Raw genomic sequence first — 26,774 nt, 5'->3', positions numbered from 1 at the left:
ATGCTTTCTTGTAAAATTGTAGAAAAAATCTAACAATAAAATTTAAGTAAAATCTATGGAAAATTAATAATAAAATACTATTTTCGCAAAATCTATAAAGGATCCTTTTATATAAAAAAACGGGTAACAGTTATTCGACACTACCCTGTAAATGCTTTCTTGTAAAATTGTAGAAAAAATCTAACAAAGTGGATAATATAAAAAAAGTTTTGCAAATTTCAGCCTGATTGCAAATTCAAACTATTTTCACAAAAGTCGTTATTGATTTAAAAAATTACAACATTATTCTCTCCAAAGATATATTTAAAATTAACTTTGCCGAAAAATTAAAGGAACTAAGGCTTGTTTTGTAGATCGTTACCTCATCTATAAAACAAATTTGTTTTTTATGAATAACTTGAGAATTTGAGGGTGCTAGGAAATTTTGAAACACATTTGTGAACTACTCGACCTCTACTGGGTCATTGGAAAAGTTCGTGCAATTTTTGTGATTTTGTAGCACAGTGCTATGTGAGTACAAGTGTATGTACATAGTAACATAAACTTTATGTACGATACTGTATACTCGTACATTTTTAAGTTTTAGAACGATAGAAATAATAATTGGAAGATTTTATGAAAATTTCACTTCAAATACATTTTAATTTCTATAAATAAAATAAGTTATTAAATCTTCATTTGAATATCTTCAACATTTCATATTTTTTGTATGAAAGAAAACTACAAGTACAATATGTACTCAATTTGTTCAACGATGCTTTGAATTTGAGCATTGTAAATATTTTCTAAGTGTGGAGAATTATATTAGTTATCAAGAGAGAAATAAATGTTTTTTTGGGTATTTTTAGGTCCTCATGTAAATACATATATATGAACATACTTACATACATATGTACGTACATGTCTGTCTGGGAGATAGGGGTGTGATTTGACAAATAAAGTGTAAAGCTATGTACGTAAGGAATGGAAATAGTTCAACTAAGCTCAAGATTAATAATATTGGATTCTGTGTAATCTACAGCCTATAAACATATATAGTATATAATCGGTAGCCTTAGGATAGAAATAAACAAGGTACAAGATAATATTATTTCCTAAGCAAAAATTAGTTTAACAGGTATGGCGACAATGTACTCGAAACATCAAATTAGAATATTAGCCTTCCATAGGAAGCTGTGACGTAGTATGTAAGAGAATATGCTTATGAACACAAAAATGCTACTATACATACTTAAACAAACATGTGTATGAGTGTAAGACATATGAGGGATTCACAACGGTGTCATAAGCGTCGTATTGTTGTATGTCGTAAACTTTAAAAGCTTAAATAAATGTTTAGAGAACCTGAACACAATCAACTATTTTTGAACACTGCGAAAATTCATAATATGACTTTGATGGTACTTTGAGAACTTTCGTAGTATATTTTTTAGGCGTTTAAAGTTTACGACATACGACACTTACGGCACCGTAGTGAATACCCCAATACATATGTTTGTAAGGATTTAGGACATAAGTAAGTAATACCATAACGTTTGCTGGATGAACTTCTTATTCGAAAAATAAATAAAAAAATAGAAAATCGACCCAAGGTGTTTAATCAGTTATTTCTCCTTGAACAAAAACAAATAATGACAAAGTTTGGTAACTGAGTTAAGAAAATGTGTAATTTACATTCTAATATTATTAGTATTTTTATTTTCATTGTATAAAAAACAACATTTTTACAGTCCTTTAAATTCTTTTCATTTATTTTGACTTCACTTTCTTACTCGGCAAGAAAGTAGAAGACTGAATGACGCAACGGTGTTGGGCGTGCAAACCATGTGCGGCCTCACATGCACACTCGCTAACGATTTCCGTTCTGAAAAGTGTATCAGCTAACGTGTTTACAACTTGATTGAGAGTTTTCTTCTGTTCGTTAGGCTTCAGTTGATCAAAGTTCTGTGTTGAAAAAACCCAACCACCATTGTCAAGCACAAAATCGATGCCAACATCGTTTTCAAATTGCAGTTTTTGCCGTTTCTTTGCGTCCTTACCGTCTAATGTGGCAATTAAGCGAGAATTGAATCCTACAGGAAAGAGAAAAATATATTGCATATTTTAAGAGGAAACTAAAATATAGAAAACATACATCCATATACATATGTATGTATATAGCCTTATATTTCCCTTACCGACTAGTTTCTCTTTAGGAATGCCTTCCACGGATAATTCCTTTACAGGACCTATTAAGTGTAATAAAGCACCATTGAAACTGGTTGCTGCATCTGTTAAGTGAGCGCGTACCAATTTGAACTAAACAAAAATTTATTTGGTTGTTAAGAACAACAGAGATTTTTTGAGCAATAAGTTCTTACCAAATTGACGAATTCTACAGAATTGCTGCGAACTCCAACAATACTCTTTGCAGCACCTGCTCGGAATGGGTAGTTGAGGGCCAGACGGAAAGCTTTTTCATCAGACTGTGGAATGATGCTTCGTAGGAATACTTCAATGCTCTTGAAGATTTCAATCACTTTCGGATCGGCCACCTCCTGAGAGGCGCAGTGTATGCAAAAGTTTTTGGGCCCATTAAGCTGAATGTTGGCTATGTTACCTTGGTAGTTGGTTTTTCCACCATCACTAGTTAACAAAGCTGGATACAGCTGAGATTCGTTGTATGCAATAACTCCGATTTGCACATCGGTGAAGCCCCGCGTCTTTAGAGAGTCACGCACCTCCAATATCGCAGGTGCAATGAGGTTGCTTAATATAGTAGGGCTCACATCAATATCGACAACGAAAACAATATCTGCTTTATTATTTGGTATTTTTACAGTGAATTCCTGGCCGAGTTCTTTTTGCCCAACAGCACCGGGGCATTTCAAGCATCGTGATGGTAAACGAGTTGGAATATCCTTCAATTTTAACGCAGAACCATAGGCGGTGGCTATCGTACACGCTGCTGACTCTTTCTCCTTTTCGGGAGCTTCAGAGACTGCCGCATCACATCGTGCGCGGTAGGGTGAGGGATTTTCGAAAATATAGCCAGGAGTAAGGGACGACTCGAAACTGAATATCTCAGTGCAAATTTCTGAACGGGGAGCAGCGTCAACTGGTTGAGCAGTAATTGGTGCACATTTTCCGATTCCATACCCGTTGCCTAGCGTAGCATAATCTGGCGCGATTGTGCCATCAATTTGAACGAAATCATCATACGGCTCGGCATTACCATTGCCAAACAGACCGCGTGTCTTGCTAGTATAGAAACCATCTACTTTAATATTGCAAACCTTCAAGTCCTGAGTACACATGACTTCAGCACCGTAATCGGAATGCAACCAGACCGTGTAGAATAAACGCCAAGCATGAATGCTGTTGACATGTTGAGGGAATTCGGCTTGATTGCCATCGATTTTCAAGACTCCGGAGTCTGTAATCTCAGCAACATTGCCATCACGATCGGTTAATATAATACCTTTCAACTTGCCATTGTTGAGCTGTGCAACGACGGTAAAATTATTATCCAAACTGTCTTGTGCCAATATATACTTGCAAGTTCCTGGGAATGAGTAATGTTGACCATCGAACGTGAAGACTTGATGGCCATCAGCAATGTGAGCGTGTAGATTAAAGTCTTGGAACAATACCCAAGATTTGAGATATTCCTCGGTAAGTATTTTTTCCCAGTTCTCATTTATCAGGAAATTAAAAACGCTAAAGCGGAATGACAGTAAGTTAGGAATTTTGTCAAAGAAATCAAAGGTTTCAGATGTTGCACCCAATATAGAAGCAAGTATATTACCAGACACACTGGGTGAACTAACGTTCAAATTTATCCAAATCGAACGTACTGCACTCACAAGAAGTTTCGCTAGCTCTTGTATAATCTGTTCATCATTTATTTCTTTATTTGTGAGTTTCGCCTCAGTGTACTCATGTAATTTGTCTAAGAACTCACTAGACTCTTGGGTCAGTGGCAAAATGTGCAATTGGTCGAAAAGATTATTTAATAATTCTAGGGTATTCTCCACAAGTCGAAGTTTTTTCAATCTCTCCTTTAATTCGTTTTGAAGTGCATCAAGCGTAGGAAGTTTCGTAAGATATTCCCTTAATTCTTCGAAGAAATCCTGAATGGCGTCCGTTACCACTTTGACAAGTTCTTGCACTGCCTCATTCAGCGGCTTCAAAGCTTCGTTAATTGTCTTACCATAGGTTTTCAACACAGGGCCATATTGTTCCAATACACTCCACACATCCTGGACTAATTCGGTTAAAAGGTTTACTACTTGTATGCGTATGTCTCCAAGAACTTTCAAAGCGGTAACTAGAAGCTCCTCCCATGCAGGCAGTATGGTCTCTTTTAGTGTAGCTTCCAATTTTTCGTAAAGCTCCGCGACGGACTTATGTAAGTTTTCATAGGATTCAGCAGCACTCTGTGATACATCCCCAGCAATTTTTGCAACTCTCGTATAAATCTTTTCACTTAAATAAAAATTAATATTCACATATTAAAATATATACAGATATACAGTTAATGTATTAACTTAATACTCGTGAACTTACTAGCTTCCACTTATCTGCTTAAAAGCCGGGTCACTTTCGAGCTCGTTTACTATTCCGTTAATATTTGCTTCATAGTTTGCTTTCAGTTTCGAAAGATCAGGTGTGCCGTCTTTCAATAATTGTGCTTGCTTATCTACCGTTTCGCGTATATGCTTAAATTTCTCCTTTATTTTTTCTACTGTCGCTTCAGTATCCTTTTTGACTTCGGCTTCAACAACATTCTGAAAAAATTCAAAAGTGTTTTTAAGAAAACTAAAATATTTATAAACAATATTCAGCTAACCCACCAAAAACGATTTGATGTCGTCGCTGTTGCTCGAGTAGGTAGTTTGTAAGAAGTTGACTGCATCTAAAGCAACGCGACCATTGAGCAGTTGCTTACCCACGCCTTGAATGTTAACTTTCAGTTCTTTCCCAAGCTTAACATCAGCATCCAAGTCGAGGAGATTTTTTCGCTTGATTGAGATCTTTGACTCTGTTGGTTGCAATTCGACAACAAGTTGGACCGGAGCTTGGCTGAATAGTTGAGCTTTACTATCTATCTTCAATGCGTATTTTTGGTGGTTAAAGTCGGCTGCCACCTGCAAAACTGGCTCATTCAGAACGTAAATGGACACATCACTATGCTCCTTTGTTGCGTAAACATTGGCTATGGCCTTCAAATCTGATGCACCACTATTAATAAGGACACCAGCAGTAAATATTTCCAAGTCTACATTAAGCGCGGTATGACCACTGAATTCATAGTTGAAACCAAGGCCGGTGGAACGCAGCGATTCAAAAGTAGTAATATTGAAACCATTGCCTTGTTGAGTATTTTGTGTGCGCAGAGACCCGATAATCTGTTGTTCCGGCAAACGGAATATGTCCAAAATTACTTCACTGTTAACAATACTTTGCTGGCGGTTAGCATCAAATTTACCAGAGATTGTTAGTGGGCGAATAGTTGGATGTTCAAACGTGATTTCCGAATTCACATTTATAGCTGCGAGTTGAGTACCAGTTACATCAGCAATTGCCCGCAAACTCGTGACATCATTTGGTTTGTTCGTTTTGTCTAAGTAGAGTGCGAAAGAGTTCTCATAGTGTCCAAAGAATTTACCTTGTTCGGGGAATTGCTGTTTCGCTTCAAGAAGAAGTTCACGGTGAGGTAATTTCACTTGAACATAGGAGTTTGTTGGTTGTATGTTGGCAACTAATTTGTACTTTAAATTATTATTCGAAACAATTTGCGATTCCAAGCTATATTGGAGCTTCAATCCTTGACGAATAGTTTTTGACTGGAATTCAAGTTCGTAAGGGTACCCAAGTTCCCGCAAATCAATTACAACAAGTAATGAATGTTGAGGCGAGTTAATGTCTTGGCCATTTTGAGAGACAATTGACTGAACTTGTACGTTGGTACATTGTTTTTTCTCTTCACATATTGATAACTTAACATCGGCCTCTTTATTTGTAATTTTTAAGGTAGACACACCTTTCTTGGGTCCAAAAGTGCCATCCAACGTGTATGAGAAACCTACTTCTTTGTCGATATTGATGTCATATATTTGATGTATAAGTCGGAAACTTGTTTTCTTTGATTTTCCATTGTACTGTACCTGACCCTGTCCTTCGAGAACGTTCTTGTTCTTATCCTTCTTCTGCGAGTATGTTGCGCTGCCAGCAAAAATTACACCTTGGGCGTTCTTTAAATTGAAAACTATTGTCTTGCCCTGTGATCGCACGTCCAGAATGTAATTTTGAAGATTTAATTTTGCTGAGTTCCAATTTGCTTGTATAGAGAAATCATCAATACTTTTATATGATGACTCGGAGTTATACAAGATGTCTAAATCAATCAGATTTTTAATATCGACCGTAAGTTTCGATTTATGTTCACTCAAAACTTCAAAAAGTCCAACTACCACTACTGGATTGCCATTGGGAGTTGTGACATGCAAGTCTATGCCTTTTTTGTATTCCGATTGATAGATTTTGGAATCAGATGAATATACATTTTCACCACTCTTTGCCTGCCACTTAATCTCATATCCATCGACTTCAAGCTTCTGCAAACGTATATCCACATCAATATCTTTGGTTGATTCAAAACTACTGTCCAATTTGTAATGAAGGGTGGCTGTATTAACACCAGTATAACTGAGATCGGCGGAAGTTTTGACAAAGTTATTATTATAGTCATAGTTGAACGAATACCGCTGTTTTCCACTAGCTGATCCATCTTTGACAGCTCCTTGATGTTCATGCTGGTAAGTACCCTCCAATTTCAGTGGTGCATGCATCTCTTTAGTTTCCAAGTCGAATGTATATGCGCCCTGTTGCTGTGAACCCTTCCACATGGTGTTCAAACGTAAGTACTGATTGTCGCCAGCCTGTTCATCTACGTGCAGTTCAATATCATAGATACCACTTTTTTCGGATGGCTTTATCAATTTACCATTGGAACTAAACTGAATCGTTTTGATGCTACTTTTTGGTAATTGAACATTACCTTGGACTTCATACGTTGCTGGGCTTCCATTAGCACCTAAATTATATCTACCATTAACGTTGTAATTATAGGTACCTCCAAATTTAAGGTCGATTCGGAAAATTGCATGTCTGCTATCATATTCATCAACTACGAAATTGAAATCGGCAGGTATATTTAGGAAATCACCACGCAAGTTGGATTTAATTTCGATGGTTTTGCTTTGATCCTTGGGTAAATGTTTTAAGTTTGCACCTAATTCTAATTTCTTATTATCAAAATTAGTAAATGTGAGCTGAGCGTTTTGAGAAAGTTCCTTTGTTTTAAAATTAAATTTGTCAGCATGAACTGTGTACCCCAAAGTCCGTTTTTTGCCATTAATTGTTTCACTTAGTTGTACTTCGAGATTGCCCTGAGCGTTCCCGGTTTTGGTATTGGTTGTAACTTTGCGTTTGACATTACCTTCTGCAACATGGCCCGACGGAGAAGTTAGAACAAAGTTGCCTTGCAATTCACCATTTGCTTGCCAAACCCCTTTAATTGCGGCATTAGCATCGAGTGAAATTTTTTTATTTGAAATTTCTGCTAAGTTTTTAGTTGAAAATTTAACTTTATCCAAGTGGCTGTCTGTCTTAAGGGATATTTTCTTCTCGCCGTCAATGATTATTGTAGTTTCCACTTCATATTTAGGTGCCTGAATCTGGAACTTTGAGTTCACGTCAAGTTTGTGCTTCTTCTCGGAAATTTGTGTTTCTATAGCCACATTGGCTTCACCTTTACCATTCTTGGCGACTTTAAAATCACCTTTAAGCGTCGCTGAATTTTTGACGAACAAAGTGATTTTACCCGCAGATATTTTATCTTGTGGATGCTGCAATTCGCCGTTATATTTGAGTACCTCAGTGTTATCTCTTGAGACTTCCAATTCGCTAATTGTCTTTTCGGGTGCGCCAATAACCTTAACAATCCACTGAATGGGCTTATCTTTCTTGCTGAGTTGCGCTGCACCACTAACTTCAATATATATATCTTGAGCGGTGAAACGTTGACCTAGCTCACCTTTAACGGTTACAGATGTACCCCAACTGGTTACAAGGGAATTATCGATAATAAATCGATTTCCATTGAAGTCACTCTTAGCGATGATATCAGCAAAATGTTTGTTATATTTTCCATGAATTTCGATAATATAATCGCCTTGGGTGTGCCGATTACCATCGTATTTTACGTTAAGACCAGCGACTCTCTTGCCTCTCAATAATTCGGTATCCAGCTCCAGTTTGTTGCTACCAGAGGAAAGTCCATTCAATTTAAATTGACCAACAACTGATTTTTTATTTTTTACTGTTATATCATGCTTGAAACTGCTGAATGCAAGAGCGTTCGGTTCCTCAGGAATTGTGTACTGCACCTCGTTATTGAAATTCACTTCCCAGGCTGCCGCCGCACCTATCAACTGCGCTATGTATACATGCTCTGCTAGCTGGACATGTACGGATCCCCCATAGACATCATCGGGTGCACGTTCGTCGTTTGTAAACAATCCAATATCGTACACACCTTTATCCACTTTGAAGTTACCTCTTACGAGATATGAATCTTTTCCAACGCCTATACGTAATTCATTGTTCAACCAAGCTGGCCCCACTTCTGTCCATCCGTTTACGACAACACGTTCATTTTCCTTATTTGATATTTGGAAATTATCGAACAAGTATTTTGCTTGCCTGTCGCCTGTTTTTTGCAAAACGACCTTACCATCCATACGATATCCGTTAATTTCATTGGATATACCACTCTGGTCCTGTATTTCAATAACGGGACGATATTCATTACCATTGCGAATAAATCCTATTCTGTTTCGCTTGACGTCGTCATTGTTTTCATATTGAGCATAGAAGACCAACTCTTTGTTGTCATTGTTAAAACCGGACTCTAAAGCAAAGTGATACAGTGGGGTATTAAAAGCCAGTCGTCCATAAGTGCGAGGATTTGACCCAAGTTCAAAAGTGACGCTAGCAGAATGAGATTCTCTTGATCCTGGAGTATTCAGTTCTAATTTCCATTCCTGACTTCCACTATTGGTCTGTGGCACATATGAACCCTGTAGATTATATTTCCTTTCGACTTTAGTGTAGACACTCAGGCTTACTGGATGTAATAAGGTGTAAATATCATCGATAATAGCTGATTCTTCCTTTAGAATAGCAACACCCGCCGCATCTATACATAAATTAAGCCCAATGGTGTCCAATTGATTAAAACACATGTTAAACTTATCGGACCTTTGTTTTTTGACATCTTTTGGCGTGATGACCTTTGCAGGCTTATCAAGTTCAGATATGTAAAATCCAGGTATGAACTCCACATCGACCAATTCTAATTGGTTTTGGGGCAACTCTATATCTAGATTGAATCCATTTCCTTCATTAGTTAACTCGAATTTAATGTCAGAACCGGTAGCTGAATGAAGACTGGACTCTACCTGAAGCCCTGTAGCTAAAACATACGCGTTAAAGCCAAGTTGTAACTTTAAACTGACATCAACACTTGGTACAACTTTCACCTGGAATTTGGTGACCAGCCAATTCTGATCAAGGATAGCATCAACATCAAGGTTTATACCGAAATCTAATTTATTTGCGGCAGAACCTTGCGCATTCAATTCCAGCGGAATACCAACACCAGTAGGATAAATAGCGTTCAGATCAAGGAAAAGATCATGCACAGTGAATTCCCTCTTAAATGACGAAAGTTTTTGCTTTGCGCTATCAAATATCGATGAAAAGTCTTTAATGATATCTCTTAGAGAGCCTGGAATTTGATCCCCCAAGCTAAGGAACAACATTTCGGAACCGAAGAACTTCATCGATAAGTCGAGGTTGACGTCTTGGATGTTTTTAGTCCCATATGTTTTATATTTTTTCGAGACTTTGGATGTGTCATCAGCAATAGAGCGACGTGTGCGTTCGCCGGGGGAAGGATTACCTCCTACATCTATCTGTTTCATTATTTCATCAAAGTCCTTATTAAGCAATCCTTTTGGCCCCACATAATATTCTAAAACGTTCTCTAAATTTTCTTGCCTCGCACTTAATTCGAAAATATTGTAATTAGTGCCGAAAATCTCAGTACTTACATTCAGCCTTGCCGAACGGGGCAAAAATCCATGTTGTGAGTATATCAGTTTATAATCTGAACTTGCACTAACACCCAGAGCATCTAGTTTGTATGATACTTCATCGTTGTAACTATAGCGCCTAGGGTTCTTGGGGAAATGTTTCGTAACCCTAATATTACCCAAATGGTGGCGCTGATTGACACGGTCAATGTCTGTTGAATCCCGAATCGCTCTAAGATTGGATGCAATAAATCCACCAACTTGATTTACAGGCTCTGAATTAATAATGTCTGCAATTTCGATGGCCAAATTGGCAGTGGGGCAGTTAATAGCTGCTAAATATGCTTCAATTCTCAGCTCCGAGTCTTCGTTACGATCACGCAGTAAAGCCAAAGCTTTCTGAGCCAATACTGAATCGCAGCTGGCTGAAGCAAAAGCCTGCAATGCTGCCACACGAATACGTGTCGACCGTCCCAATGAAGCGCATTCAGTTAAAACCACAGCAGCTTGGCTGCTTAGGTGCTCAATATTTGCAATACCTTTCAATATATTTACAACACGATCTTCATCCTTCTTTGTGTTGGCTTTGCAATGCTTTAGATTATCCGTGAATTTTTTGGAGATCGCATCCAAGTCTCCTTGTTCACATCCATTTGCATTGCAGTATTTGGCAACAAGTGCTCCAATGGACAAATATACCTGCTTTGGTGCATTGGGTGTTAATAGAGTTGCTGCTTGATTCAAGGTATCTTTATCAATTGTTTGCACGAAGTTTAGAGAAATAATGGCGATTAGCTTTTCATGTTCGTCCAATTTGTTAAACTGCTTTAAAATGGCTTTGGCAGATTCAGAGGTACCGGTGCGGAACAGTGCATCTAGATAGACTTTACGCGACAAAACATTGTTCGGTTGTGGTACAGCGGCCAACTCGAGCAGGGTATCCGTGTCTGCATTTCGCATCAAACGTATAAGCTCAGTAAAACTTTTGGCACTGTCTTTTTTCACATATCCGTTCAATAAGTCAACTAGTTGAGTTAAAGCAGTTTTTAAAGCTGCTAAATTTTTCGTTGCATATGACTCCGGTTTCTGGAAAACAACTGAGGTCACATGAGCGCCTGTCTGCGGGGAAGTAGCAGGTACACCAGCTGGGTTTTTGACTTTCAGGTTCGTAATTACTCTTCCGCGCACACTTTGAATGCCTTTCTCTGCCACACCAAAATTGTAGTCTTCAACTAAATGAACGTTTTCGATTACACCATTCGAAATTTTTGATTCCTTGGCATAGCTAGCCTTGAAAAGGTGGGTAGATTTAATTCCAGCTGCTTGATTCACAATACCATGAATTAAGCCACTTCGGGTGTCCTCTCTGTAGCTGCATTGATTTAAATTACGCGTTTTGGTCACAACTTCCGCTCCACCAACTTTCGATACCGATGTGTGCGTCGGGCACATGCCAAAGACATCAATCTCTGTACCGTCTTCTGTGCTAGATTGCAACAGAGAAACGATAGCTCGTTTAATATTCAAAGCATACTGATTGTCATTTGGATCAGAGCACAATTGTGGTTCTAGTTTTCCGTTCCCTAATGTAAAATGTACAGGTTTTTGAATGGTCTGTGCAATCTTCTTGTCAATGGCTTCTTTGGTGGCTGAGACTTTCACAGCACTCAGTTGTAGTGTGTAGTCACAATTGCCTTCAGCGAAAACTTTGGCAATTCCAACTAGTTTCAAGCTTGTGTCATCGCTATCTGTCGATACTCCAGTGCCTAGTCCGACTGCCAGAACAGATTCGAAATTGTATTCGTACACATTTCCGGGTTGATATTTTAATATCCCACTGTCAGCTGTATAAAAAATAAAAAAATAATGAATATACATACATTATCTAAAGTTCTTTTATGCTAATAAATATATAGTATACGAAAATACTAAAGTTTTCAAATAAAAATCTGCCATTTTAGCAAACAACCCGCCATATTTACAACGAAAGTACTCAGATAAAAGAGTGACATATATTTAGCTGTTTATTTCCTCAATGTGCCTTAAGTTTTACTTATTCATGAAAATTTCAATAAATACTAAAGGTGTTTTCATGATTCATCTTTGTAACTCTTCTGTTACTATTTTAACAAACTACAGATCTATAAACCCTTCATTTTAAGTTTGGTTGAATGCGAATAGCCATAGCGTCTGCACTGAGAAAATTTGGCAATATTTGGAAGCTATTACTTTGGTTTGGGAACTACCACTTTTTCTTATTTGGCCGCCCTTCCTCCGCTACCAGCATCGGGTCCCGAGTTGAATACTTACGGAGCTGCAGCGTCGGTATCCAATCGAACGAGATGGCCAAGCCAGCGGAGGTGTGGTATTTTAATTAGCTGCACTAAGTCCATGTCATTGTTAAGCTCATACAGCTCATCGTTTCATCATCTGCGGTACTCGCCGTCGTCAATCCGGAAATCTTCCGCAAAATTTTTTCTCGAATACTCCAACAGCCGCCTGATCGGATGTTGTTATTGTCCATGCTCGTGCGCCACGTACCAGCTCGGGCATCATGTGTGACTTCTATAGTGTGGTTTTCGTACCTCGAGAGAGGACTTTACTCCTGAATTTCCCACTCAATCCAAAGTAGCACTTGTTGGCAAAAAGGATTCTGCCTTGGATTTCGATGCTGACAATATTACCGGTGTTAATGCTGGTTTCCAAGCAAACGAAATTCTTTACTTTCTCGAAGTTATAACTGTCAACAGTGATGTGGATGCCAAGGCGCGAATGCGCTGACTGCTGGTCTGATGACAGGAGATACCTTGTTTTGTCCTCGTTTGCTACCAGACCCATTCGCTTTGATCTAAAATCCAAGAAGGCAGAGTAGACGTAGCCCTTGTTTTAACCAATAATGTCGATGTCGTCGGTATACGCCGGCAATTGCATGCTCTTGTAAAGTATTGTGCCTGCACGGTGCAGTTGTGGGGATCTTATGATCTTCTCCAACAGTAGATTAAAGAAATCATACAAAAGGGAGTCACCTTATCTGAAACCTCGTTTGGTATCAAACGGCTTGGAGAGGTCCTTCCCAATTCTGACGGAGCCGGTGATATTGGTCAACGTCATTTTACACAGTCGTATTATTCGCGAGGATACCAAATTCAGACATCCCGGCATGAATACATTCCTTTTAGTGATGTCGAAAGTGGCTTTGAAATCGGCAAATATATGGTGGTGTCGATCCTATTCTCGCGAGGCTTTTCCAAGATTTGGCGTATTGTGAATACCTGCTCAATGGTAGATTTGCCAGGTCTAAATCCACACTAATAAGGCCCAATCAGATCGTTGCCGGTAAGTTTCAGTCTTTCAATAAATATGCTCGATAAGACCTTGTAACCAGTTCTTACAAAGGTAATCCCGCGGTAGTTGGCGCGATTGGCTTGCTCACTTTCCGGTGGATTGGACGAAGCACACCTTAATTCCAGTCGTCGGGCATGCATTCACCTGACCATACTTTGCATAAGAGTTAATGCATTCACCCTATCAGCTTCTCGCCGACGTACTTGAATAGCTCAGCTGGCAGGCTGACAGCTCCAGCGGCTTTGTTGTTTCTCAGCCGCGTAGTTGCTATTTGTGGAACACCGACTCCGTCATCATCGACTGGAGGTTCAGGTTCGTTTTTTCCACAACTTTTCGTGCTGATACCTTCCGTCACTCTCTCAGATAAAATTTTCGGACTTTTTTTCAGTCGGCCAGCATTTCAAGCTCTTCGCACTCACGTATTTCGGAATTTCTCTTTTTATTGCGGCAAATATTCTTTTTTATGTAATTGAGGATGAATTTACAATATCCGAAATACTCTTTTTAAAGAAAAGCGAAGAAGAGTCGGAGTTTTTCGAATGAAATGAAGATAAGGCACTCAAGTCCTTAGAAAGTCGCAGGTCTGTCTTATGTATTTCGTTTACATATAATATTATTAATGGTATTGTTGATTGTCCGTATTTGTTAGAGAGGATAAGATTTAATGTCCCCAGGTGATCCCTTAGAAATTTCCTTCCATTTGATGGTTGTAATGGTAGAACACAATACGCCAGTAATGCCCCGATTTATCGTGCCATTCGTGAATTTAATGCCATGAATAATGTAGTCGAGGTAGACTTTTCAATCCCAAAGACAGCTTTTTTAAATCTTTTGAATTCCTATTTTTAGCTTTATGAATTATTTCTAATAGTTCTAAATTAATTTTGTACTCTTCTAGTCTGTAATGTTATTATAAAACCATAGACTAAATAAATAAATAAATAAATAAATAAATAAATAAATAAATGCAACATAAAGCTTTGCCATTGGTCTTTTGAATTGTCATTAATATCTATCTTAGGTACATTTGAAAAATAATAAAATTAATATTTTTCATTTCTAAAAACAATTTTTTGTATTGTTTTTTTTCGTGGCTCTTTGTAGCATTTAGAATTTGCATGTGACTCTTTTCGGCCTCGGACTTGCCCACCCTGTACTATAACCAATTTTAGATAAGTGCCGTTTAAAAAAATATATATATACAAAAAACGGATATATCGTCACTAGACACGAATAAAGGCGCGTGCTAAAAGGTTGGCCGCGAAAAAAGGCACATAAATAAAACTTCAGCGAAGAAAGACTCTTACAGTCCTAATCTGCTTGTAACCGAACATTTTGTAACAAGCTAGTTTTGTTACCAACAATTGTCACCACTTCTCCACGTCGTTAAATGTTGCCGCATTACGGAGGTGCAAAACAATTTTTTATAAATAACTTCACAACCCTGCAGTGAAAAGCCAAACCAGTTAGAAAAAATACTAGTTCATTAACTAGTATGTGCCTACCAGTTCGACAATTTCGAAGAACTTAGGCGATCAGCGACATCTATCTTTGAATTGCCAAAGCCAAAATTAAAAAAAGGTATTAATTGCTTTTCTTACAAATGTCGGCTGTGGCGTCACGTGAAAACTACTGGTTCTGGTTCTGAAATCGCAGGTTCGAGGCCGCTTGGAGGTGGTTACGATTTTTAAAGTTAATAAATGTAAGTAAAAATAATTTATTCAATTGATAAATAAATAACAAATTTCAAAATTTAATTGCATTGCAAAAAAACATTTAGGAAGAAATGCTTGTGCTATAAAAACAAAGAAATTAAACAAATTTTTTTTTTTATTGAATTTAAAAATCACAATAAATAGCCTAAAAAAAATAAATTTATAAAAAATAAAAATAAAATAAAAAATATAAAATAAAAAAGTTTTCCCTGCGCCAGGATTTGAACCTGGGACCTCAGGCTTACCACGCGAGTGCTTTGCTCTGTCGGCCATTGTGACTGCTGGAGCGTCGCGAGCAAAAAGGCACACTTATGCTTTTCACGGGGCATGAATTGGCAGACTATCTCATCAACTGGTATGATGCTACTAGTATTTATACTAGTAGATGCTGATGCATAGCCTGACAATTGACATCTCGTAGGACATCACAATGTTAAAAATACCAGTCGCTAACATTGAAAGAGGATAGAACGTGAACTAGTTGGGTTGAAACGCAAACTGGTAGAATTCTAGTTCACAACTAGTAGCTTTCCCTGCAGAGAATTTTCTCGTTCGTTTGGCATACTATATAACTACCTTAATTTGCACCATTGTCTATAATATTACTAAAATTCTTCGTCATAAGTAACTTTTACTGAAAGGCGACAAATTATGAAAAAAAAAGAAAATTTATTTTTGTATGTGGGTTAGATTAGTAAGGCTGGATGTTCTTGGATTTTTACATTAAAAAGACACTTTCGGAAAAAGTACGAAATATAACATATATTATTGCAATTATTGCTATTTATATCTGCATATTTGGACCATGTATTTATTTATGTGCGTATATATGTATATGAAGATTCTCACTTCTCGTACAATACGAAAATAGCTCAGCGGGAAGACCTCCGACTCTAACATCCTTGGTCACGAGTTCAAATCGCGGTGGAGGCAGTTGTGATTTTCAGATTTAAGAAATTTAAATTGTTAAGTGCCGCTTAAAAATTGGAGAGAAAGTGACCAAATAATATAATATAATAAAAAAATAAAATAAATAAAAATTTAATAGAATGCAATCTGTAAAAGAACAGAAAAAAAGAAAAAATATCAAAAAATCGAATAATCAGATTTTTTTTTAAATAAAAAACTTATTGTCGCAGATCTGTCTAAAATGGAACCAGTTTAGAATAGAAAAATAATCTAATAGTCGAGTTTTAAAATTTTTTCTCATAGAAAAACTTACTGTCCCAGAACTGTCCAAAATGGAACCAGTTTAGAACTAGTTTGAAAGTTCTGCAGAGGGGACCATTTCCACTTCGTCGGACATCGCCATGTAAAAAGAGACAGTTGAAAGCACTGCGTTGGGATAGATCGAGAACCAGTACCGCCTCTTAAAGAGCTAGTTCTCCGCTAGTCCTGAGCTAGCTAGAAGGACGCGTAAACTTATTTTCGCGGTCAACTTTTTTTGCGGGTGTAACAGTATGTAAATTCCCCAAAGAGATTTGGGGAATGATGCTGAAGTGACAGCCCTTGGTCAAATATAAATCTATGATTACGCGTCTTTCTTAGCCGTCAACTAGGTTACGCATCTTTCTTCGCCGAAATTTTTCTTAAGCGCCTTTTTTCGTAACATTTTTTGTATGCGTCTCTTTTCGCCATCGAAACACTAGCGCGCCTTTATTCTTGTCTAGTGACGATATATACTGTTTTCGTTAAATGTTGCCTTATTACGGAGGTGCAAACCAATTTTTTATAAATAACTTCACAATTTTCTCTTTCGTTTGGCATACTATATAACTACCTTAATTTACACCATTGTCTATAATATTGCTAAAATTCTTCGTCATAAGTAACTTTTACTGAAAGGCGACAAAATATGAAAAAAACGAAAATTTAGGGGATGAAAATTTTTTTGTTTTCATTATAATAGCTAAATGCTCAAAATATTTTTGGGTGTGGGTTAGATTAGTATGGCTGGATGTTCTTGGATTATTACATTTAAAACGATACTTTCGGAAAAAAGCACGAAATATAACGTATATTATTGCAATTATTGCTATTTATATCTATTTGGACCGTGTATTTATTTATGTGCGTATATATGTATCAAATAAAACACCTCTTTGAGGTAAAATTTTCGAGTGACGAAAGCTGAGCTAGAAACACAAAATTTATGATATCAATTTCGTGACGAGAATTATACGCATTTTTTAACTGCCTTTGATACGTAGGGAAAATCTTTGTTGGTGGTGTTTTATTTGATATCAATTATTTTGGGGTAGCAAATTTAAAATCGGCGAAAATACAAACAATAATCTAAATGTTTTATTTTTCTCAAATAAATTGCTAAAAATATTATCTAAATCTAAACTATGTATCCAAATCGATGTGTCCATTGAAACATATAATTTTTCGAATACGGAATAAAGCGAAAAAGAATGATCATATTCTTTGTATTCGAAAAAATTATGAGACATGATAAAAACTTATCAACTTGGTACCAACTTTGGATACAACAAACAACTGTATTCGTCTGATTGTCTTGTAGATTATTTTTGTTAGGATTTCTACCGGGTGTGGGGCGCACACATGTGCTTTTTTTAAGAAGTTTTACTTCTGTCACGTGTACGGTGTTGCACTCGTGCCATTAAACTAATGCTTTTTTCTCAAGTAGTTTTACTCAGTGGCAATCTATACATATGTATGTAAGTTGTAGCGGCATATTGGGTGAACTAAATGTATTCAAACATGCATATTTATGTACAACTGTAGGTAATATTGTACGCGTCTTCCCAGGTAGGTTAAGTGCGGGTGATAAACCCATGTAGCATAGTTAAATACTGTGTACATGCCTGCAATTAAAATGGGGAAAAATGTTACAATTTCGGCATATGACTGAAAAGAAAACTCTAAAATACACACAAATTGTGGTTTCCAAGACATGTACGAAGTGATTAGCACAGCTGCATCCTTCAACTTGTCAACTCGCGGGAAATTCCTCGATTTGCAGGGAATTTCGGTTTAAGTGGCAATCGGGGAATGGGATTTTTTTTTTCGGGGAACTGGGTATATTATTTTTATATCTTAAAGTAACCAAATTAGACGGATATGTTAATTTTTAACCATTTGACCCTTTTTAGAGCGACATTTTTTCAATTTGAATCGCAATATCTCCACAACAAGAGTTCTCCCAGATATAGGCTATATACCAGATGAAAGCTAAGGTTTTGGGCTAGTTTTGTGGAAACCTATAATAAAATCGACTGACCAGTTTTTGAGAAAATGCCCGAAATGTATATTTTCAGCAACCCGATTTTTAGGTTTCAGGCGATAACGTTATGACATATTTATACTTTATAAACACAAAATATAGCGTTAGATAGCTTGTTCGAAGACCCTTCCACTGATATCCACACAAATGACATGGACTGAGTTGTGTGGCCTCAGTGGTAGTTTAAAAATTGCCTTTTTCGAATTTCAGGCAGCAGCCACGCCCACAAAGGCATACGAATCAAAACATCCTGGAACAAAACCTTCTTAGTTTTTTTTGTACTTTAATTCCTGAAAGTTTGAAAAAAATTAAATGATGGTACGTACAGACGCCACATACATACCAAAGCATCTCGTAGTGGAGACACGAACCAAAACACATTTACCTCTATATCTTTCCAACTAGTGGCCGGAACTTAATATATAAGGTATCGTTTGAAAGGTATTAGCCTATAGAATAACACTAAATATGTTGGGTGTGCCCACATGCCCCCTTAAACCGGCAAAAGCAAAAAAACGTTTTTTGTTTCGCAACACTTTAGCCTAATTTTTATGAATCTTTTACGAAGCTTGAATATATTTTCTGGACACACTCTGCAAGACCTTTCAACGATATATCAAACATGTCGATTGGACGTCTGGATAAAAACTTCCAAATCTCGTGTATATATAAGCGAGTCATTTCAGCATGCTACTGTTGCTGCTTTCGTCACTCGCGCGCACTGCCGTGCGCTGTGTTAGGAAGTTCATTTGTTTTATGCATATACATATCTACATAAAAATAAATGTAATAAATGATATCTATAAATTTACATTATAATTGCAGTTTATTCTCGATAAATAAACCAACAATTAAATTAATTGTGGCTAAAGCTTATTAAAACGTTCAGTATTTCCAGTAAAAAAAACTTTTTCATTGGAAATTCATTAGAATTTTTAATACGCATTTCACTGCTAATTGTATACTTTTCATATTATTTCTACTACCATTTTCGCAAAAGCCGATCTCATTCTTCCCCTTTTCCCTACTTCCAAATTACAAATCTTGATAAAGGAGTGTCAAACTTGAGCTGTAACAAATTGCATAGCCTTGTATTATTGAATCATGTGCCGGTAGCATTTTTTCGTGAGGAAAGAATGAGAAAACAGGCTGCAAAATATCAGAAATCGAAATTCCCAACAACGAAATAATAGCAATTTTTTCTTGACCGTTTCCTTAGCAGCTGAATCGAAAAATTTAATATTAAGAAAATTGACTCTTCTAACAGTTTATTTTATACTCCTATTCGGCTTTGTTTACTTTTAATTGAGAAATGTCATCGCCGCTGGGAATGCGCAATTTTGTATTCTACAATTTTTGCAGGTACTCGTAAGTGTCCTCTGTTAGGGCAAACTTATAATGCGCATTTATGTGCTAGTTAATCTGCATCCGTGTGCCAATCGTTTTAGGTTAATGTCCGAGAGGAAGCGAGAAGCGATTTGAAGCTTGAAGCGATAATAGTTCAAGCCAGAAGCAATGCTATAAGGTGTCAGAGTGAAAGCGGCAAAGCGAAGCGATCTGCTGCATTCGTTTTTGTGAGTTCAGTATTAACGATGGATTCCGACGAGGAGTTTTTTTATTTCGATGGGTGCATTTAACACTTTTTTTTCAAAAAGAAAAATTGGAATACAGTAAAACCCGATTAACTACCTCACGAAAAATGTCAGCTTTTTGAGGTACTTAGGCGGGTTGGGTACTTAAAAGAACCCGCTTAAGTACCTCGATGCGGGTACTTAAGCGAACATACTTACTGATGTAGTTACATATTCTTGTTAACTTACACAAATACTTGAATAACAACATTTAATGAAGTATACATAGTTTAAAACCAAAATCGTAGCATTTTGTAAACACATCAACAAGTAAAGGGAAACTTTTTTTAAAAAAATTTAGTGCAATGGTGTGTAATTTTTACAAGGATTAAATTGTTTAAAAAGTCAAAGTTGGACATATCATTTTGTACCAAATTCACAATAATATTGTTTGCCACTTATGTTTATTTATTAATTTTTAAGATTTTTCAATCAATTAAAAGGCAGTTCATTCCCTAACATATACCATATAAACCTAAGCTTAATATTTTGTCGAACACTTAAAAAAAATAAAAATAAAATCATCATAATTTCAAACTTTTTTCTCCGAAGTGGTTTTTGAGTATACAGTTTTATAGCCCATTCAATTTAGGCTAATAATGTGCAAGTTTCAAGTGGCTAAAAGTTACCGTTGATTTTTTAGAATTTATTTTACCGAAGGTGTGTAGCGCTGCTACTGAATTTCAAAATACGTAAATATTTTAACAGCCAGTTTCACCAAACTATTTAAGTGGAAATTAACTTTAATTTAATTTTTTATTTAAATCTCATTTTAATTATTTTCAGTTTCAATAAACTATTTATTTAAGTGAGTAAAAAGTGGTTGTAAAACAGACTAGGACTAGCTTTCGCTTTCATTTGTACTGAGAGCTTTTGAAAGCTTTGGCACGCTGTGTTGTAAAAGCACGGCTGGTATACAAGTAAGCAGCAGATGCACAATGATCAGGTGATTAAACGTGTAACACCTCTGAGTGTGGTTATTCTGATTTAACTTTTATTTAAGTGCAGAGCATAGGTCACTTAAATCAAAATTAAAATTGATTGGTGAAACCGAAATTAAAGTAATTTTCACTTAAATTATTTGGTGAAACTGGCTGTAAGGAATTTTAAAAGACCACTTAAAAAGGGAAAATTATAAGTAAAATTGTAAATGGGGCATGAAAAATTGTGGTACTTAGGCGGGTTGGGTACATAAGCGGGGAGGTACTTTAGAGAGGGACTTTCTTCAGAATACATTAAAAAATTCACGGTGTCCAAAAATGTTGGTTACTTTAGCGGGTTAGGTACTTAAGCAGGTTTCACTGTACATCCAATTAACGAACAAAAGAAAACAAGTGAATTCAATTTATATTTAATTAAATCGATTTACTATTTCACATTATTTAAATAAAACACGTGCTTGCGTTTTGAAACATTCCGCCGCAAATAAAATTGTAACGAAGGTACGCGAAATTACACCTTTCATTGAAAATAGTCACCGAAAACAACAAATACAAATACAGCAAAGAGAGTTCAAGCGGTAAACCATTGCACAATCTGCTTTGCCGCTTTGCCCTCTCGAAGTCGCTGAAAGTCGCTTTGCTACTCGCTCTCACTCTGACACCTTTTAGCGCTTTGCATATGCATACACTTGCGGTTTATAGCTAGAAGTAGCGCCATCTTATATCATCGCGTCTCGCTTCCTCTCTGACATCAACCTTAGGCGGTATTTTTTAATTTTATTTGTTTGTACAGATGTATGCATATAAATCTGACTATAAATGTGATCTGTAATAATTTTCTCATTAGCATCACTTGAGTGGCAATTTTTTATAACCCTAATTCTTCCCACCAACTAGAATAAATGTTTGACGCAGAATACGCTTTGTTTACTTACGTTTACGATAAAATGTGTATTAATTTTGTAATCTAAATATCTACATATATACTTGTTTCATATATGTATTTGTAAATATGCAGGTACTTACATTGGGGACATCCTCTTTTGCATGTATTGGCTGTAAGAAAAAATAACGTTTGCTCAAATTAATCCATAATGTCCAAACTATCTATTATGTGCATGCACATGTATTAGATACTTGAATTCATGTAAATACTTATGTACTGTTGTGTGTGGCAATTTTTTTATTGAAGTTGTTGCTCATTTTCAGTCAAATCGTGAACTTTTTTTGTATGGAAGAAAATGCACAACACCGTCAGCAACAAAAGTTGTCATAAATCAAATATCATATATGTAATACTCCTATATTGGCAGTAAGAGCTAGTACCGTCCGAAAACATTACATTACAGATATATCAATAAACACGTACAAAAGAAAAGGAACACATTCGTTTATAATTAAACATGTACACAACACATACACAAAAACGGCACTCACGTACACAATGCATACACAAAAACCGTACTAGACTGTCTCGCTTTGATTTCGGAATGCTTACACATTGAGAAGTTAGCTTACTGCCAATATAGAAGTATTACATATCAAATAAAACACCTCTTTGAGGTAAAATTTTCGAGTGACGAAAGCTGAACTAGAAACACAAAATTTATGATATCAATTTTGTGACGAAAATTATACGCATTTTTTAACTGCCTTTGAAACGTAGGGAGTCTTTTTTATTCATACGAATCGTTAGAAAAGTTCTGTTTTTTATTTTGTGTTTCTAGCAGTAGACGCAATTTTGCAACGTTCCGAATAAATAAAAAAAAAGATTTTCCGTACGTTTCAAGGGCGGTTAAAAAATGCGTATAATTTTCGTCACAAAATTGATATCATAAATTTTGTGTTTCTAGTTCAGCTTTCGTCACTCGAAAATTTTACCTCAAAGAGGTGTTTTATTTGATATCAATTATTTTGGGGTAGCAAATTTAAAATCGACCAAAATACAAACAATAATCTAAATGTTTTATTTTTCTCAACTAAATTGCTAAAAATATTATCTAAATCCAAATTAAGTATTCAAAGCGATGTGTCCATTGAAACATATAATTTTTCATATCTATACTAATTATATAAAGAGAAGTCCCTTTTTTTGTAACAGGTAATCTCGCGAACGGCTGGTCCGATTTTCATGAAATCTTGTATACAAAATAGCTTTCGGTAACCACCATGTTTTAGGCTAAAACAATTTTACTTTTTTCGGGTAGGTGGACCAGGGACCGGTCTATTCACAAAAATCGTATTATAGTCCGATTTGCTTAAAATTTAGTACGTAAGTAGCTTTTTAGCATATATTAGCATATATGACCCATTTTCCCGGGAAGTGGTCCAGGGACCGATCTATTCGAAAAAGTCGAATTTACGGTCCGATTTGCTTAAAATTCGGTGCGCGGGTAGCTTTTTAGCATGTATTAGCATATGTGATAAATTTTTTCCGTGAAGTGGACCAGGGACCGATCTATTCCAAAAAAATTTTATTTATGGTCCGATTTGCTTAAAATTCGGTACGTAAGTAGTTTTTTAGCATATATTAGGATATATGGTCAATTTTTTCCGAGAAGTGGACCAGGGACTGATCTCTTCGAAAAAATCGTATTTACGGTCCGATTTGCTTAAAATTCGGTACGTAGGTAGCTTTTTGCCTGGATAAGCTTATAGATTCCTGTTTTCCAGGGACCGAACATAACAGGTATTGATGAAAACTGTCATGGAAAAATTCGCTATGAAGGAAATGTTCTACAACTAAGTGAAACATACCAATCGATTTCGTTTTGCACCGAGACTCAAATTTGAAAATAAATTTTTATTTGCAATTTTTATGCAAAATATAAAAAAATAACAATTATATTTGATTTTTATATTAGAAATCCAAAATAACAATTATTTTTGATTTGTATATTATATGGCTTAGATAACAGTTATTGAAGAGTTTTATTTATAAAAGTCATCAATAAAAATCAGTCAGTGACTTTTACTTTTAAAAGTCATTAATATAAATCAGTGACCGACTTTTATTTTTTAAATCAATCGTATAAAAGTCATTAACATTTTTCGCAGTTAAGAAGGTGTTGGAAAACAAAAGTTTAATACGACATATTCAATGACTTTTATAAGTATGATTGAAAAAATAAAGATCAGTGACTGAATTTTATTTATGACTTTTATAAATAAAAGTCTTCGTTAACTGTTATTTAAGACATATAATTTAAAAATCAAAAATAACTGTTATTTGCAGATTATTTAAATAAAAATCAAAATTAATTGTTATTTTCGATTTATAAAATAAAAGTCAGAAATAACGGTATTTAAAGAGTAATTAAATAAAAATCAAAAAATAATTGTTAAAGAGTGATTTTTTTAATAAAAGTTGTAACTGTTACGGTCCCTGCTGTTTTCCAATTTTCATGCAATTTTGAAGATAAATAGCTTTAAGTAACGACCATATCAAGGGGCGAATTCGTCACTAGGCAAGATTTTTTTGCGCCAATCAGAAACAACGGATACTGTCAAAATATAATTAAAATATGTAATATATCTGAACTAATATATATTTAGAAAGCCGTTTGTTAGTTTTCGCAAGGCTCGAGAGCGGCTGAACCGATTTTTTTGAAACTGCCACCTGCCGCACGTGTCCCAAGGATGGTTTTAGGCTGAAAAAAATCCCTATGTAAAGGGGGCGTGGCATCTTCCATACAAACCGAATTTTTCATACTGCCTATCTTTGGAAGTGTTCATGGTAGAGTTCTGGAACTTGGTATGGAGATATACGAAATCAATCGCATACTCATGAAGAAGGAGGGCAGCTGTTGGAAAGGGGGGCGTGGCACCTCCCATATAAATCGAATTTTTATACTGCATATCTCTGAAAGTTATTCATGGTACAGTACCGGAACTTCGTATGGAGATAGTATATAGTTGAAACCAAGCCCATACTCATTTAGAAAATTTGGGCTATTTAAAAAGGGGTGTGAGGCCTACAAACTGACCGACCTTTAGCTATCTTTGAATGAATTTTTTTATTCTTCTGTAGGTGTGTTTGTGAGTGAAATCCTCCTAAACGGTTGTACGGATTTTAACGAAACTTTTTGTGTATTTGAGTGGGTCTCTGGATGGTTTAGTTTCACAATTTAATCCGACAGTTGGCGCNATTGCAAAAACGTGCTACCAAGTGGTGTTGAAGTCGAGCTATTACTAAAAATAGTCAAGTGAGAAAAGGGGCCGTGAAGGTCAGATTAAATCGACCTGTTGCACGATTGAGTATATCGAACGCTCCTGCGTTGCGATTGGCCCAATGGATGTGATTTTCCAATATTATTATGCGTTCAGACTTTTAAGGTATTTCGTCTGAAAAAAGTATATATATATTGCATTTATGTAGAACAATGATTCGCACCCATTTTGAAATTGCCACCTACTATACTGTAAAGCTTCTAGGACATTCACTATAGAACCGGGTCATTGTTGCCGCCAGGGAGTGAAGAGGAAAAAATTTCTGATGAAAAGAAGGCAAAATTAAGTGCGCTCAGCGCATTTATACGAGGCGAAACGAAACACTGGAAGTTCGAAAGCGGTGTTCACGCAGGGCTGAGTGTGGGGTTCCATGCAGCACAGGGTTTCGTTTTAAGCGGAGTAAGTCGCTTAAACAATGAGAAATGATAAAAACTTATCAACTTGGTACCAACTTTGGATACAATAAACAACTGTATTCGTCTGATAGTCTCGTAGTTTATTTTTGTTAAGATTTCTACCGGGTGTGTGGCGCACACATGTGCTTTTTTCAAGAAGTTTTACTTCTATCACGTGTACGATGTTGCACGCGTGCTATTAAACTAATGTTTTTTTCTCAAGTAGTTTTGCTCAGTGCACGGTTAAAAGTTTCGGTTTTAATTTTAAACTTTTTGGACTACATGCATATATGACCAAACTAAATTCAGTTTCAAATACAAACCTTCCAAGATTAAAAAAAGAGAGCACCTATGTTGGGTTTGGAATTTAAACAGTTCGGTTTAAATTTTAAACCCAAACATTTTCATAATTAAGAATAAAAAATAAAAATAAAATTTCATGCTCCGTCTTATGTGGATTGAACCCGGACAGCTTAGTAGCAACCAATTGTATCAAGCATCTTTGCACACTCAGCTACAGCCACGCATGTAAATGTGCTTTCATATGTTGAGTTTGAATCAACACCACATTTCGGTGTGTGCAATACACATACATATTTATGTACAACTGTAGCAAATATTGTACGCGTCCTCCCAGGTAGGTTAAGTGCGGGTGATAAACACATGTAGCATAGTTAAGTACTGTGTACATAACTACAATTAAAACGGGGAAAATGTTACAAATTCGGCATATGACTGAAAAGAAAACTCTAAAATACACACAAATTGTGGTTTCCAAGACATGTACGAAGTGATTAGCACAGCTGCATCCTTCAACTTGTCAACTCGCGGGAAATTCCTCGATTTGCAGGGAATTNGTGGCAATCGGGGAATGGGAACTTTTTTCGGGGCACTGAGTATGTTATTTTTATATCTTAAAGTAACCAAATTAGACGAGTATGTTAATTTTTAACCATTTGACCCTTTTTGGGGCGACATTTTTTCAATTTGAATCGTAATATCTCCACAAAGAGAGTTTTCCCAGATATAAGGTATGTACCAAATGAAAATTAAGGTTTTGGCTAGATTTGTGGAAACCAAGAATAAAATCGACTGACCAGTTTTTGAGAAAATTCTCGAAATCTA

General features: G+C 36.1%; 1 protein-coding gene across 2 annotated transcripts in view; it reads right to left on the bottom strand.

Annotated features, from left to right (window-relative positions):
• Positions 1-1,649: 1,649 nt before the first annotated feature.
• The window catches only part of apolpp (retinoid- and fatty-acid binding glycoprotein apolipophorin), a 38,014-nt gene continuing 12,889 nt past the window's right edge, over positions 1,650-26,774 (bottom strand). For both annotated transcript variants that reach the window (XM_017626152.1, XM_017626145.1), the window contains exons 3-8: positions 22,051-22,080; positions 4,836-11,986; positions 4,549-4,769; positions 2,361-4,467; positions 2,178-2,298; positions 1,650-2,072 (exon numbers count right to left, since the gene is read on the bottom strand). In XM_017626152.1, the coding sequence (XP_017481641.1) occupies positions 1,750-2,072; positions 2,178-2,298; positions 2,361-4,467; positions 4,549-4,769; positions 4,836-11,986; positions 22,051-22,080 (9,953 nt within the window). In that variant the 3' untranslated portion in view covers positions 1,650-1,749. The remainder of the gene's footprint in view (positions 2,073-2,177; positions 2,299-2,360; positions 4,468-4,548; positions 4,770-4,835; positions 11,987-22,050; positions 22,081-26,774) is intronic.

This window comes from Rhagoletis zephyria, unplaced genomic scaffold, assembly GCF_001687245.7.
Source record: "Rhagoletis zephyria isolate East Lansing unplaced genomic scaffold, Rhagoletis_zephyria_1.1 Rzeph_scaffold_00063, whole genome shotgun sequence".
In the NCBI taxonomy this organism is placed as follows: domain Eukaryota; kingdom Metazoa; phylum Arthropoda; class Insecta; order Diptera; family Tephritidae; genus Rhagoletis; species Rhagoletis zephyria.
The sequence above is the reverse complement of the archived record's forward strand: the minus strand, read 5'-3'. Positions and strand labels throughout refer to the sequence as shown.